Consider the following 15,837-nt stretch of genomic DNA (forward strand, 5'->3'; position numbering starts at 1 on the left):
GTGTGTCTGTCAATAGACACAGTTTTCACATAGAGGGAACTGATCTGTAAGAATGCACCACATTCATTGGGTAAAAAGTCTATTTTTACCCTCAGACCCTCCTCCCTCAACCCCCCCCCCTAGCCTTGTCTCTCCCTATCTCTGAGATCACCTCCTTCTTTGTTGAGTTAATATTTGATTTGTTTCCTGTTATATACACACCAACTTTCTGACAAATTACAAACCATCACATCTCTGGTTCCCTCTGCAGCTGTCAGCCTGATTCTTACAAGCCGTGCTGTCCTCCACACATCCGTCAGCTGGGGATCAGAAGTGCAGCCATATCTCTGTGCTCTTACAGTATTTTCCATCTCTGATTAAAGAGCTCTTTGTCTCCGGAACTTGTGTGGAGCGATACTTGTGGGTTGCCTGGGTGTCTTCCCTTTGACTTGGGGTCAGTGCTGTACTTTTGGAAAGCCATGATTAGGGGTTTTCTCTGGTTATGGAGGAGCAGGAACTACGTCATCATCTTTCTCACCCCGCTTCTGATCCTGCCTCTGCCTCTGGTTATCCCTACGAGTGTAAGTACTCTGTTGTTTGTGTGTGTGTTAGGGAGGGGGGGGGGGGGTAGGCACGTTTTGTATGGATGTGGGAAGATCATGTGTCAAGTGAGAACTAAAGATGATCTTGAATCTTTTGTTAAATCTTGGAAAATCTGAGAGAGGAACTACATGCTGGCTTGAAAAAGAAACATGAAAAGGACTTTTGGTGAAAAGACATAAGAAACGTTATAAGATGCTTTGACTATGAACGAGGACTCTGATAGAAGCATTACACGGGGAAGTGTAGAGATTAAATTAAATCGCCCTGTTACAATGAAGCAAAGATGAATCAATATTGTCAGAACACTACTGTGCAAACATAATTAGAATTTTCCCAATACAAACATAGAAACCCGGGCGATACATAGTCTAATATTATCAAACACAATAACATCTGACTCAGAATCTACTTTGAACTATTATTGGTATCAGTGATGCATGTTGACTTGAAGGTTTATTAAGTAAGTCATAATTAAAGAAGATCAGCTGATAACAAAGTGATGTTAACAGAAAGGTTAGGTCCTTGCAATCAGCTTTCCACAGCAATTATCTGAAGATAAAGGCTTAGGTTAAGGTTAATAATAACCGAATGACCCTAAGACACCAACACGTTTTTCGCATCCAGGGTCCCTTGTTAATCCACAACCCCAGTAAAAATCGACTTGAAACACAACTTGCTAAACAATTTGAAAAGAGCTTTCATTTTAACTTCCAAAATAAGTTTTAAACTTTGTTTGAGACTCATACAATTCAGGAGGTCTGAGACGGAAAATGATCAATTGCACTGGATAGTCCCTATGGCTGGCACGGCTGGGAAAGCTGTCTCTCTGGGGACATCACACCACACATCCCACTGGAGGATAAACAAATAGAAAAATGGATAGAAAATATGAGTCCAGGTACATAATGTTTGACTTGTGGCTAAATGTATCATCCATGTTCACATCTGGAGATGGTAGGTAGAGTTACTCCTTCTAAAATCACTGCCCTCTTGAACACAAACGCAACAACCTGCTGTGCTGAGTCATTGACTGAGTTCCTGCAGAGGTGTGGAAAGTTTTCAGATGGAAAGATTCGAACAGATTAGACTCCTCCATAAAGTGGCGCTGCTCTTCAAAGCTCATAAAGTAGTATCTTTAAAGAACACCCGTTTAAGGAGCAAAGGTAACAGTTATCTACGTGAAGTCTTTGTTTAGTAAAATGACGAGATAGATAAGATGCAGATGCAGTAGTAACAATCTTATGGCCTCATACATGCATGGTTGTGCACATGCATGTGTTTGTGTGTGTGTGTGTTTGAATGTGTCTGCGTTAGCATGCTTGCCTTTGTTTTAATGTGCGTGTGCATGTGCTAGCTTGTTTGCGTGTGTTTTCACATGTGTTTGTATGTGTGGATTCACAGGAGGCGCGCTGTGGCTATGCCATCATCCTCATGGCTCTGTACTGGTGTACAGAGTGCATACCCCTGGCAATAACTGCTCTCCTGCCCGTCATTCTCTTCCCTATGATGGGCATCATGACGTCTGGAGCGGTATGCAATCTTCCCACAGTTCACCAGCGCGTCCATATCTTATACCTGATTTAGCATTGTGAAAGTGTACCCCAGACGGATGAGTAGAGCTCAGATGTAAATCATTTGACTGTTGTTCTGAGACTGAGAAAAAGGATGGTATAGGATTTTCACAGTGTGCATTCACAACCTGATGTGTGCATTTATCCCTGTGTGTGTGTGTGTGAACGCGTTGTGTGAAACAGGTGTGTGTTCAGTATCTGACGGATTCCAACATGTTGTTCATTGGGGGTCTTCTGGTGGCGATTGCCGTCGAGAACTGGAACCTTCACAAACGCATTGCCCTCCGAGTGCTGCTCCTGGTGGGGGTGCGGCCCGCACTGTGAGTGTCTACCATGCTGTGGGAGCGGCTCAAACGCCTGTACAACCAACTGCATGATCAACTGACACAAGACACAATCCTCCACCTTCCTCACTCTCTTGTTTTTCTCTCTTCCTTGTCTGTCTCCTCACCCCCCCCCCCCCCACCCCCCCCCCCCCACCCTCCCAACCCCATCCCCCAAATCTACCCAGGTTGATGATGGGCTTCATGGGGGTGACGGCCTTCCTGTCCATGTGGATCAGCAACACGGCCACCACGGCCATGATGCTGCCCATCGCCCAGGCGGTGCTGGAGCAGCTGTGTTCTACCGAGGCCAGGGCCGACGAGAGGGAGCTGAGGAACACCGGCAAGGACAACCAGGCCTTCGAGCTGGAGACCAAGATGTCCAAGGAGGACATCGTCAAGACGCAATTGGATGACATGAGTAAGTGGTGCCGAGAAGAGGACATCAGTTGTGGTGGACACACACAGACACACACGCACAGACACACACGCACAGACACACACGCACAGACACACACGCACAGACACACACGCACACAGACACACATGCACAGACACACAGACACACACACACACACACACAGACACACTCACACAGACACACACGCACAGACACACACGCACAGACACACACGCGAACGTGCAGTCGTTCTGATTCCGCTCCCCGTCACACGGTAGCCTTCCGTTCAGTCTAGAACCATGACTGCAAGAACTTTTTAGAAATATTGAGGGAGACAAACCTTGTATTTACTGTAAGGGTTCATAAACAACCTTTTAACATAATCCTAAACCTCACTCCCCACTCCCTTTAGACAATTTCCTTTGAACAGCACTACCTAACATAGCTAACTAAATATCTTGCTCGCCCAGCTGTGACCAGGGATGAGGAGAGGGATGTGGACTCCATCCTGGAGGTGAGGAAGAAGGCCCGGGATCTCAAGTACCTCCTCCTGACCAAAGGGATGAGTCTCTGTGTGTGTTACTCAGCTAGCATAGGAGGCACGGCCACCCTCACCGGCACCACCCCCAATCTCATCCTGAAGGGACAAGTGGACAAGTAAGAAACACACGCACACACACATTCATAGACACACACACAAACACACACATTGGTAGACACACGCGCCCACACACACATGGAACCACTCACACACAGATGCACCCTCATACACATACACATGCACCCCCCCTCCCACACACACAAACACACACACAAAAACACACACACACACACACACCAACTCCCTGTCATTCTTCTCCACACGCACTCAGGAAGAAAACACTACTGCTGTAGGTCTTACTTTGACTTTTTTCCTTTTGCCTTATCCCCCTATCTTGTCTGGTTTCCTGTCATCTTGTATTTATTACCTACCTACTGCTTCACAGGCTCTTCCCTGCAAACAATGATGTGGTCAACTTCGCCAGCTGGTTCGGCTTTGCCTTCCCCAACATGGTGATCATGTTGACCCTATCCTGGCTCTGGCTGCAGTTCATGTACATGGGCTTCAAGTAAGGTTCGATCACTCACCAACCGCTGACCAAACTACTGGACCGAAACGTGTACCCGTTTTTATAGCCACGGTGCTACAGTTTTATAAACTCGTGGTGTGTCCTTTGACCTTTGCACCCTTCCCAGCATGAAGAAGTCATTTGGCTGTGGCACTGAGAACGAGGGAGATAAGGAGGCGTACGAGGTGATGAAGGAGGAGTACAGGAAGCTGGGGAGAATGTCCTTTGCCGAGGGAGGCGTCCTGACCATCTTCGTCTTGCTGGTTGTGCTGTGGTTCACCAGAGAACCAGGCTTCATGCCAGGCTGGGCCACAAACCTGTTCAACAAAGATGCACAGTGAGTCACACCTACAGCCCCTCACCACACCACACCTACAGCCCCTCGCCACACCACACCACACCACACCCACACACCACACCTACAGCCCCTTGCCACACCACACCCACACACCACACCTACAGCCCCTCACCACACCACACCCACACACCACACCTACAGCCCCTCACCACACCACACCACACCACACCTACAGCCCCTCACCACACCACACCCACACACCACACCACACACCACACCTACAGCCCCTCACCACACCACACTCACACACCACACCCACACACCACACCTACAGCCCCTCACCACACCACACCCACACACCACACCTACAGCCCCTCACCACACCACACCCACACACCACACCTACAGCCCCTCACCACACCACACCCACACACCACACCTACAGCCCCTCACCACACCACACCACACCACACCTACAGCCCCTCACCACACCACACCACACCTACAGCCCCTCACCACACCACACCCACACACCACACCTACAGCCCCTCACCACACCACACCCACACACCACACCTACAGCCCCTCACCACACCACACCACACCACACCTACAGCCCCTCGCCACACCACACCCACACACCACACCTACACCCCCCTCGCCACACCACACTCACACTCACACACCACACCTACACCACCCTCGCCACACCACACTCACACTCACACACCACACCTACACCCCCCTCACCACACCACACTCACACACCACACCTACACCCCCCTCACCACACCACACCTACACCCCCCTCGCCACACCACACTCACACACCCGTCCACACACATACGCACAGACCCGAGGGATGTTCTCTCAATGGTTTGTCATTTTCTGACTGTCCCCCAGGTATGTGACAGACGGGACGGTGGCCATCTTCATGTCAACCCTCTTCTTCGTCATCCCGTCACGTCTTCCCCAGTTTGCCTGCTGTACGGGATCCCAGGGTGTGGAGGTGGAAGAGGGAGGGGAGCCAGGTAAGACCCCCCCCCAAAAAAACTGGATTGGATTCAACTCATCTTCATTTTTCAAGTTTATTGCTCAACAAAGACTAAAGGAATGTAACCCTAACCTCACCGCCCCCCCGCCCCCCGCCCCCCGCCCCCTCCATCTAGCTGTGAAGATGGAGGTCCCCCCTATGCTGCTGAACTGGAAGGTGGTCCACGAGCGCATGCCCTGGAACATCATCCTGCTGCTCGGAGGGGGCTTTGCTCTGGCCGCTGGCAGTGAGGTCAGTCCAACTGCTGTTATCCAAGATATTAGTCATTTAACTATTACTACAGTACCTAAACAATATCAGGACAAAAACCTTCTCCCCCTATTGAGTTTGATGATATATTAGTGTCAACATTACATTTTCTTTTATGCCTGAAGAGAGGTATTTATTTATATATGTGTGTGTGTGTGTGTGTATGCAGGAGTCTGGTCTGTCCCAGTGGCTGGGGGATAGTTTGTCTCCCCTGCAGAGTATCCCTCCCTTCGCCATCTCTCTGCTGCTGTGCCTCCTGGTGGGGACCTTCACCGAGTGCTCCAGCAACACCGCTACTACCACACTGTTCCTACCCATCCTGGCCTCCATGGTAAACACGCACACACAGTACGCATATGCACACCACACACACGCACACACACACACACACAGTACGCATATGCACACCACACACACCCACACACACACACACACTCACACTCACTGTTCTTCTATCCATTCTCCCAGGCCACAGCAATCAAGCTGCACCCCCTATATGTGATGATCCCCTGCACCATCTCTGCCTCTCTGGCCTTCATGCTGCCTGTGGCCACCCCACCCAACGCTATCGCCTTCTCTTACGGAAACCTCAAAGTTGTCGATATGGTGAGCAGCAAAATAGCACACCGACTAAACCAAAATACAAAGCCATGAAAATACATGTTTTTTCTCATTTTTACTGTTGTCGTCCCCCCCCCCCCCCCACCACTCCCTCAGGTAAAGGCAGGTTTCATACTGAACATCATTGGGATTCTGTCTGTAAACCTCGGTATCAATACCTGGGGATCGGCTATGTTCCAGCTGAACACCTTCCCTGACTGGGCCAACATCACCCATGGAGGACCCTGAGGGATAGGGAGAGAGAGGTCGAGTGAGAGAAGAGAGAAATGAAGAGAGAGAGTGAGTAAGAGAGAGAAACAGAGAGAGAGCGGGAGAGAAAGGTAAGAAAAAAAGAGAAAGAGAAGGCACAGCTTATGAAGAAAGGAAAATAGAACGAGTGATCAGTTATAGGACAGGGCCACAGCATGAGGTGTAAACATGAACATTTGGTTCATGTTCAAAATATGAACAAAATGTCAAATCACATGGGCCACAACTGGCCCTAGATTTAATACCTACATATGGATCTCCTTAGGTGTAAGTATTCAGACTATAGAGGTCCATGTTTAACAAATCACATGTTGTGATTAATTTATGCTTCAGTTTGAAGTTGTAAATACATGTATATGTCTCTGTCCCCTGTTCATTATAATTGCTTGATTCATAATTCTGATTCATAACATATCACTGTATTATACATATTTGTAAATGAAAGGATCAATTATATTTTATTATCGTTTTTGTTTTGTTGGGTTAGGAACATACAATACATTGCATCTCAGGGTAAAGAATAGTAACAATTCCTATATGGGTGTGTTACCGTTATAAATAGTATTTTGGGACTTAACACTGTCAAAATCCCAGGATCCCAGATGACACTGCATAAGAAACATGATCAGATGGAACCCATGTTTAGCCATTCACAGGTGTAGAATATTGTAAGCATTTTTGTTTGTTTGTACTCTGGAAATAAAATACCTGTATGTTTCCTAAATGACTGATCCTTGTCTATCCCCCCAAATTTTTTACTACAAAATACATGTAAAGAACAGTTATTCTATACAATAAGACAAAACCCATTGTTATTTCAAAAATTCACATAAACCTTTATTTTTTGCTTTCCAAGACAGGCATTTGAACTGTCAAAAACTTTACATATTTAAACAGTTTTATTTCAAAATCATTTAACATGAATCACAATCATAAATAAATCTGTTATACATGTTTGACTAACATCGTCATTCAAGTTCAATCCATTTCAACCCACGTGGCTGAGTCAGGTTAGGCTCCAACAGCTGGCACTACTCTACACCAATCAGGCCACAGTGTCCTCAGGCACTGGCACTACTCTACACCAATCGGGCCACAGTGTCCTCAGGCGCACCTCTCACCTCAGACACCAGGGAAACCAGCCGCTTCGGTCCAGTATCCACACTGTCCCAAATGATTACTAAATGATCTTGTCTCCCATTCTAATGAGAGACAATTAACCAGCCCTAAAGAACAAAAGGTTTCCTGAGAGAGAGAAAGAGAGAGAGACAGAGAGAGAAAGAAAGAGACAGAGAGAGAAAGAGCGCAAGGTGACACTGTGGCCTTGAAGGTCTGGATCTCTACACTTCCAGTGACATACCAACCTGGACACATGAAAGCAAATGTGATGGATGCTTCCTGGAAGTTTGTGTGTCACCCATCTAACCCCTCAGTGTCAGTACAACCACAATGAAGTCGATGAGGGTAGGAAGCCACTTTTGACTGTCCAAGATATGTCCGGATAAGGACAGCGCCACCTGCTGCTAAACACACAAACACACAGGTCCTAACTCTCTGGAATGTTTTCAGAGCAGACAAAGAGAGGAGCAGGAGACGGAGAGCGCGAGGAAGAGAGGATGTGGACTTTTCAGAAGAGTAAATGCTTAAAAAGCATCCTACATTCCATTCCAGACCGGGATTCATTACGTTTTTCCCCTCGCAAATACAATTGAAAACGAAGACATTGCCGTGTATCAGTAGAGCATTTCAAGTTTCCCTTTTTGGTCCTATAAAAGAGATTTACATATCCCAAATGCCAAGAGACAAACAGACATAATAAGTATAAATCCTCATGGGATGTGGTCGGTACCTAACGTTAGTTGCATTGTAAGACTATCGCACACATCAAGTGAAAAAGGACGCTGGGAGGATCTGCTGGTACACGCAAACGGCACGATACACATAGGGCAAAATCCCCTTTTCTTTTGAACAGTTATCACTTATCTTTAGGTCCATTCAAATGTTGTGCTCTCAGCACAGCAGGACATATAGGTCAATAAGATGATAGGATGGCTCTAAACGATTTGCTACCACATCTAAAGTGTACTATACGCCAGGTATCTGAACTGGGAACACGACTGATCTTTGAGAAGAAACATATCATTACAAAGACACATTTTCGATTATACGGATTGACAAATGTGATGGTCTGTGAACTGCGCTTATTGTAAGAGGTCGAGGTGAATATCTGGGAAAAGATTCAAGTTCAATTGACTTTGTCATGCTGGAGACTCACATCGACAGAAAAAAACACCAACTTTCATACACAAACATCCACAAGGTAACACACACACACACACACACATTCAGAGAATCTGAAGAAATAGCACTTGCCTTATCTTTCTCATTTCTCAACTGGTCCTAAACAGAGCCTTGCTGGTCTTTCATATCCTTTGAGACTACTCAGACACACCCTACCACACACTTATATGCTGGTACAGTCTCTACTGGATCAATGGCAGTGTCTGACCAAGTCTGTTTGTGCGTGTGTGTGTGTATGTGTGTGTACGTGCATGTGTGCTCTCCCAGACTCTTGCATTCAAAACAAACTTTATCTAGATGCGCTCGCATGTACAAGTGTGCACATTCGCAAACACACACCTACACACACACACACACACACTCCTACACATAAACAGCTTGGTCTCTGGTTGTGTTGAGAGCTGTTGTGAGGAGTGGGACCATAGCTGTTCCATGGAGGAGGGAATTGGGATGGGGGGAGAGCAGGGGAGCATACATGGTCCCTAGGTCTGTCCATACATCCATCTGTCCCTCCGTCAGCCAGCCAGGGCCCCTACGGGCCACCGCTGTAGGAGTAGTCTGCCTTGTTGTGCATCACCAGCTTGTTGTCCACGAAGTAGAAGCTGTCTGACTGCGTCTCGTATGGGTGCAGGATCATCTCTCTCACTGCAGGGGGCGACAGAGACACATTCAGCCCGTGTTCAAACAGAGCCCTGGATCATTGGCTGTACAGATTTGCGTCTTAGATATTGTTCAGCTGACTGAACAGTTCAGAGAGGGGGTTCCTGAGTGCTTGTGCGTGTCTACTCACTGACATCCTCGGACAGGGGAGGAAACTCGTAGATGTGTTCGCAGGTGTTCTTGCTGCTGGGCATGCAGAAGCCAAACTCAAAATCAAAGCTCTTGAGTAGTTTCTCTCTAAAATAGTGCCTTTCAATCATCCTGAAGTTCTCGATGGGCATGTCGCCAACTGTGAACTCCACACTGTGAGACAGAGAGAGAGACAGAGAGACAGAGAGAGAGAGAGAGAGAGATAGTTGTTATATTCAAAGCTCCTTAGCGCTGTAATTCCTTGATGAATGTGTTCCTGACTTTTTGTCTGAGGGAGTTTGGCTAAATTCTCCCAAGGTTTAATCTCTTCCCTGCATAAGCAGAGACACACTTACGTGGCGCCCACTTGTCGCAGTCGGAGAAAGGCGGGAGTGAACTGGTAGCGGACGAAGCGGCCGGCATTTGGGTCAACATCCCTTTTGTCTCCTGCTTTATCTGACACAGAGAGGGAGAGAAATAGAGTGTGTAAGGGGGGGGGAGGTTAAAAGTTTAAAACAGTAAATATATTTAACATCTACTGGACATGAAACCTAGTTATTCACGTGTCTTACCTGTGGAAGGAGGCTTGGTGATCTCAAACAGTACGGTGCCCGTCTCCATATCTCTGATCTTAAACCTGGTGAAGTCAATATTGAACACATTCTCATCGGGCCCACACAGGTAGTCTATCAGAGAGAAAAAGAGAAAGAAAGAAAGACAGGAGGAAGGGGAGAAACAAACAAAAAGGAGTGTTAATATATAACAGAAACCTGCTAAAAGATATCTGGACGTATTGCATGGTATCAGAAGCACACCTCTACCCCCCACACACACCCAGCTATATATAGTACTCTAATCCTTCCTGCCATCACCAGGTAGTGTCACTGCTGATTAGTGTTCCCGAGCCGAGCTGCAGGTCTGACTTCCTGCTTCCTGGGAGCACTGATGCCCATGGCAGGTGTAGCAACAGATCCGTCATGACCATAAGATCTGTTACCTCAGCTAACCTACCTCCAACAGGCTCCTCTTATCATCACGTGAGAGAGAGGACCTGACAACAGAGGAGCACCCTTGGATCCGGGGACCAGGGACCCAAGAGAGCCTCAGGCTTACGTCTGGCCTGCTCCAGATCTCACCTGCACCCCTTCCCGCTAATACGTCATTATGTGCATTCATAACCAGTTCCTCTGTGTGTGTATGTATGTTTATGTGAGTGTGTGTGCGCGTCCAGAGCAGTTTTCTTTCATGTGGTCGAGTCTGGTGTCCTTGTTTGTCTGAATGTGGCCTCCACTTTCTTTGCCAACATTAGGCAATCCTATTCTACAGACAGCATGGCTCAAGTCAATACATGTGTATGCAGTAGGCAGTAGGGTCTTTTCCACTTCTGACAGATTCCATGGAGCTCTCTAATACCCTCGAGCAAGTGTGTGTGTGCTTGTGTCTGTCCTTCTGTGTTACATCTCAACCCTGAGCGTGTTGCATAAAAGATCTCACACTCAGCCTATTACCTAATACCAAACACAACTGCACACACACACAAAAGCAAACATCTCCCCACCAATATACACACACACACACACACCACTATCAGTCACAGAGCATGGTGGTACACACATGCAGGTCTTTAGAGATTAGCCTCCAGTTAGACACACACCCCAGCAGAAACATGCATGTGTGTGAGAGAGAGTTGGAGATGCTGCAAATTATCTTATGTAAAGTCTGGCACACTGCCATCACAGCAATTATTATATGAATCCAATAAACATCTGAAATAGTTCCTCTCACACACCAAAAACAGACTTGCACAAAGATGAGAGCTGACAGGGGAGACAAACCCAAGGAGACAACCCCAAACCACAGTCAAGTTGAGAAAGTTTGCTGTTACATCTCTGAAAACAGTCAACTACAGGAAGTCAACAGCTCACCACAAATATGGCTTCAGACTTGCTATCACACAAGCTCACACGAAACACCACACATACATGTACAAGTTCACAGACACAGCCTTCATATTTTCTCATACGTTACTGCACTTGAGCCATCACAATCACCTAGCAACAAGCAGTGCCAGGTTCCTGCTCCAGATTTAGAACAGGCACGACAAGCAGGCCCAGCCCATCCTCCTTGACACAGAGGGATCTCTACAATAATGTACACATCACACACCCCTTCATTCAGTAAATACAACTCTGCTCTCAAGTCATTTTCTCTTCCCTTGTTATGTCATTTGATATGATCAAATTCATAGCGTTTTCACCCAATCCAGCTGTTCAAAAATCAGCTGTTCTTGACATGGGGAACGTATGAGGACATATTTTGAGGGAGCGTCCACGCTCCCTGATGACTCACGTGGTGTGTTGCACGAGGGGGGTTGATAGCGACACAGAACTGTGGGACAGTTGAAGCCATTTTTAAACACTAATCCTTAGAGATTAGCCAGCTGGGGGTAGGAGTGGGTGTTTATGTGTCTCCTCTTAGCTTGAAGAGGGGGTGAGAGAGAGACGGAGAAAGAGGGGGAGCTAGCACACTGGAGGCAACGGTCTGTTTTTGGATTAAAAACACATAGGCATGCTGGCATGGAAACTAAACCATGTCACCATGCCTCCCACACATAATGGTTGCCTTTCAGATCATAATATGGAGTATGACATCACTTTCAAAGTTTAGTGGCATCATTATAACCTCGCCGATGACCCCTTAACCAATGAGAGTCCTTGTTCCTCCGAGCCAATCAGGATGCTGCTGGAAATACACGTAAAACTGTGAACTCAACTTGAAGCGAGCCCATTGTCTGGTCAGGAATATGGCGCTGTGAGTTGGGTATAGACAGAATGCTGCAGACAGCAGCCCTGCAGATGTAAGGGTTGTGTGTGGTCTTAGTAGATAGTGACTCACTGTCAAGTCTTGCCTTACATTTACATTGTCATTTAGCAGACGCTCTTATCCAGAGCGACTTACAGTAAGTACAGGGACATTCCCCCGAGGCAAGTAGGGTGAAGTGCCTTGCCCAAGGACACAACGTCAGTTGGCATGACCGGGAATCGAACTGGCAACCTTCGGATTACTAGCCCGATTCCCTCACCGCTCAGCCACCTGACTCCCTACTTTATTGATTTAGCATGAATTAAATCCTCCTCCAGGTCATCCAAGAGACTAAGAACGACCAGAAGAGTGGCCATTATGTCTTGGGGAGACTAAAAGAGTTCGAAGAAAAAAAAGTTTTGGGAATTTTGAGCAGCCAACCAAACGGCGAAGGAAGGCACTCCGAAGCTCAACTGGACTAATCTGGTTTAGTGATTCGCATGAACGCAAATCCACTTTAGGAGGGAGGGAGGGGGCAGAAAGGGGCGGGGTGAGGTTTAGGACTGGAGGAAGGGGCTGAGGGCGGACTGTAGACAGGTGTGAGGTTTAAGACGAAGTAAGGTGTGGGGGGGGGACGCCACTTCAGAAGTAAAGACTGGACAGGCAGGGCTAAACCATACAGTAGGATATCACATAGGGTCAATGCAAATACACAGGCATCCTTCTGGAAAAAAAGCATTGCTTGTTTGTGTGTGTGTGTACTCTACGTGTGAGATAGGTTACATTTATGGTATTCCCACCTTTACATAAAAGTGTCCCATTTATCAATCTGTATGATTTAAGGGATTTTAGACCCTTGAACTCAAAGCTATATAACAGGTCACAGTGAGAAGCTGAGGTGAAGCTTTTCCTTGTTTGTGAGATGGGGAAGATTTACTCAAGCATGGTTTTGCAAGGGACCATTTGTTAGCAAGCAGCAGTGGTTTGCTGGGCTCCCGCCATTGTGTGCCGCTCAGGTTAAGCATGGAGTCTGAGGGTTTTGAAAACTAGATATTGACATCTCCTCTTCTTCTTGGGAGCTGCTCGGGGTGGTTCTCTGCATTGGGGAGGAGCGTTCCTCGTTTTGCCCAGAGTGGGAGAGAAGACAAGGCCAGCAGCCAGGCTGCCTCTCATGCTGACGGCTGACGAGCGAGGGCTCTCCCCACTGTAGCGTGCGTTTGACAGTTATTGACTCGAGTCTGATATAAAAGACTGAAACCCCTCCCAGGTACTATAGCTGAGTATAAATAGTTGTGTATGCATGAAGTCAATAGGTGTGTATGCATAAAGTAAAGAAGTTAAGGTGCTTCACAACAGCACCAACTCTTGCTCTGAACAGGAGGACAGACTAAGGAGCTGGTCAACTTAATAGTGGTAATAGTGGATAAGCAGAGATGTGGAGAGGCAGGAGACCTCTAAGGATGGAGCCAGGATCATGTAGAGAGGGCTGGATGTAGATGCAGTCTTCTGGACAGTAACCATGGATACATACAAGTAGCTAGGGTGATTCAAGTATGCCTTTAAGTGGCAGAGGAAATCAAGCGAGTCCCAACGCCCCTAAGGATGCTGGGAGCCATAGTGTTTCTATGACGATAACAGCGTTGGTCTCGGGAGACAGACTCATTAAAATATTCCCACACGTCTCAGCCAAGTTATGCCAGGGAAGCCTCACTTAGGTTAAACCAATAAACAAACATACATGCACATTATCTTTCATTTGGTCTCTGCTGTCAGGACCAGAGATGGGTAAATGGAGACAGGTAAAAGGAAACATTTGGCTTCCATCTTGTGGAAAATAAATTGTCTGAGGCTCCCAGGTGTCAGGCCATGAAGAGAGACAAGAGACAGAGGGAGGGCAAGACAAGCAACCAAATAGGTGAGAAAAGGAGTTGAAGAGATAAATGAATCATTGAAGAAGATAAAGATGGAGGTCTTGTTTGTCTTAGCAGTTCTACAGCAGTTTCTGTGTGTGTGTGTGTGTGTGTGTGTGTGTGTGTGTGTGTGTGTGTGTGTGTGTGAGAATGTGGGTGTGGGTGTGTGTGTGTGTGTGCCTAGATGACAAACAGCAACCACCAAATCTCTCCAGTCCACAGTTTTCCACAATGAGGCTCTGAGGACTAGTCATTGGTTCCTCTACCTGTCAGCCAGGTTGTTGTGTAAGGTATTATACTCGACTTAAAATAGTCAAGGGCCCTGCTGGCCACCTGTTAGCTAACTCTGTCCTGCCCTAAGAGTTACTAGGGTTATGGCATCAGAGATGGATAGATATAGGACCAGCTGATCCTGTGCACATACACGCAGTCTCTCTCTCTCCCCCGCTTTCAATTGTAGCAGAGACTGTTGACAGTTTAACTCTCTGAATGATTTTTACCCCTAAAGATGTGAGGTCCTTAGTTTACAATATCCTATACATTGTAAAGAGTTAGGTTCATAGCACTATCCACATGCTGAGGGAAATACATTATACAATTTGAACTGCCTTCTAGACGTGGTGTTGCCAAGAGCCATGCACGGTTCCCAACCCTTGAGTCTCATTCATCCAGACACTGCCTCAAACATATTCTGCTGTTCATTTCCATATCCCCATGTAGCCAGTATGTGTGTTCAGAGCGTGTATGCAAAGTAAGCGTGATAGGAGCAGTGTGTCGGTCCCAATAACTTACTCTCTGTGATCTTCTGTAAGCCCAATACATCCTCGGGGGTGATTATTGTGTTGGCTAGCAGCTCCTCCTCCGTTGTCACCGGGGCCCCCACGTCCGTCGAATTGCAGCCTTTCTTCACTTTCATTGCTGCCGTTGGGTTAGGGTTTGGGCTCGCCTGGCCGCCTCCGGTAACGTTACTGGAGCTGTTATTGCTACTGCCCCCGTTATCTCCGCCACCGCAACTGCCTGGATTATTGCTGGTGGACTTAGCGCTTGACGGGTCCTGGCTGTTGCCTCTACTAGTACAAGAATAGCTCATTCTCCGTCCCTCCTCCCCTTTCTACCCCGGGCTTGCAAGATACAAAACAGTCGCCTCCCTCCCACCCTCCCTCCCTCGCCGAAGGATGCACAGCTGCTGTCTATGCCCGGTGCTTAATTCAAATCCCCTTTTCTTTCCGAGCTGGAGTCTGGCTGCACCACGGAGCTCTCGTCTTTGTCGTAACCTAGCCTACTCACCGGCGGAGCGCCAAGGACCAAGGGTTCTCCTGTGCGGGTGGTTTGTTCAGCTGGCGAGTTGTCAAATTCTTAAGACAATTGTTTTCCAAAACGAAACAGTTGTCTTATAAAGACGAACAGATGGTTTCACACGGTCATGGGGAGGGGGAACGTCTTACTTCGAATGGTTTGGTTATGGAGGGAAGGTTGACGTGCAAATGCTGACGAAACGGCTTTTGCCCACCCACTCATCATGATTCATATGATCAGCGAGCAGCTTGCATTAATAGTCCCCTGTGGTAGCCTTGCGCCC

The 15,837-nt window shown here is 47.3% G+C and overlaps 2 protein-coding genes across 2 annotated transcripts; one reads left to right on the forward strand and one right to left on the reverse strand.

Annotated features, from left to right (window-relative positions):
• Positions 1-250: 250 nt before the first annotated feature.
• slc13a2 (solute carrier family 13 member 2) lies at positions 251-7,174 on the forward strand. Its single transcript, XM_067256937.1, has 12 exons — positions 251-560; positions 1,984-2,112; positions 2,337-2,473; positions 2,665-2,897; positions 3,347-3,533; positions 3,863-3,985; positions 4,113-4,322; positions 5,187-5,314; positions 5,453-5,568; positions 5,756-5,917; positions 6,055-6,192; positions 6,304-7,174. Exons 1-12 carry the CDS (start codon positions 459-461, stop codon positions 6,433-6,435), a joined length of 1,797 nt encoding a protein of 598 aa, XP_067113038.1. The 5' UTR covers positions 251-458; the 3' UTR covers positions 6,436-7,174.
• Positions 7,175-7,271: 97 nt separating this feature from the next.
• On the reverse strand, positions 7,272-15,348 carry unc119a2 (unc-119 lipid binding chaperone a2). Its single transcript, XM_067256938.1, has 5 exons — positions 15,051-15,348; positions 10,119-10,232; positions 9,903-10,002; positions 9,548-9,720; positions 7,272-9,402 (listed from the first exon to the last, which is right to left on the reverse strand). Exons 1-5 carry the CDS (start codon positions 15,346-15,348, stop codon positions 9,290-9,292), a joined length of 798 nt encoding a protein of 265 aa, XP_067113039.1. The 3' UTR covers positions 7,272-9,289.
• Between the last annotated feature and the right edge of the window lie 489 nt (positions 15,349-15,837).

Source organism: Osmerus mordax, chromosome 19 (assembly GCF_038355195.1).
Source record: "Osmerus mordax isolate fOsmMor3 chromosome 19, fOsmMor3.pri, whole genome shotgun sequence".
NCBI classification, from domain to species: Eukaryota; Metazoa; Chordata; class Actinopteri; order Osmeriformes; family Osmeridae; genus Osmerus; species Osmerus mordax.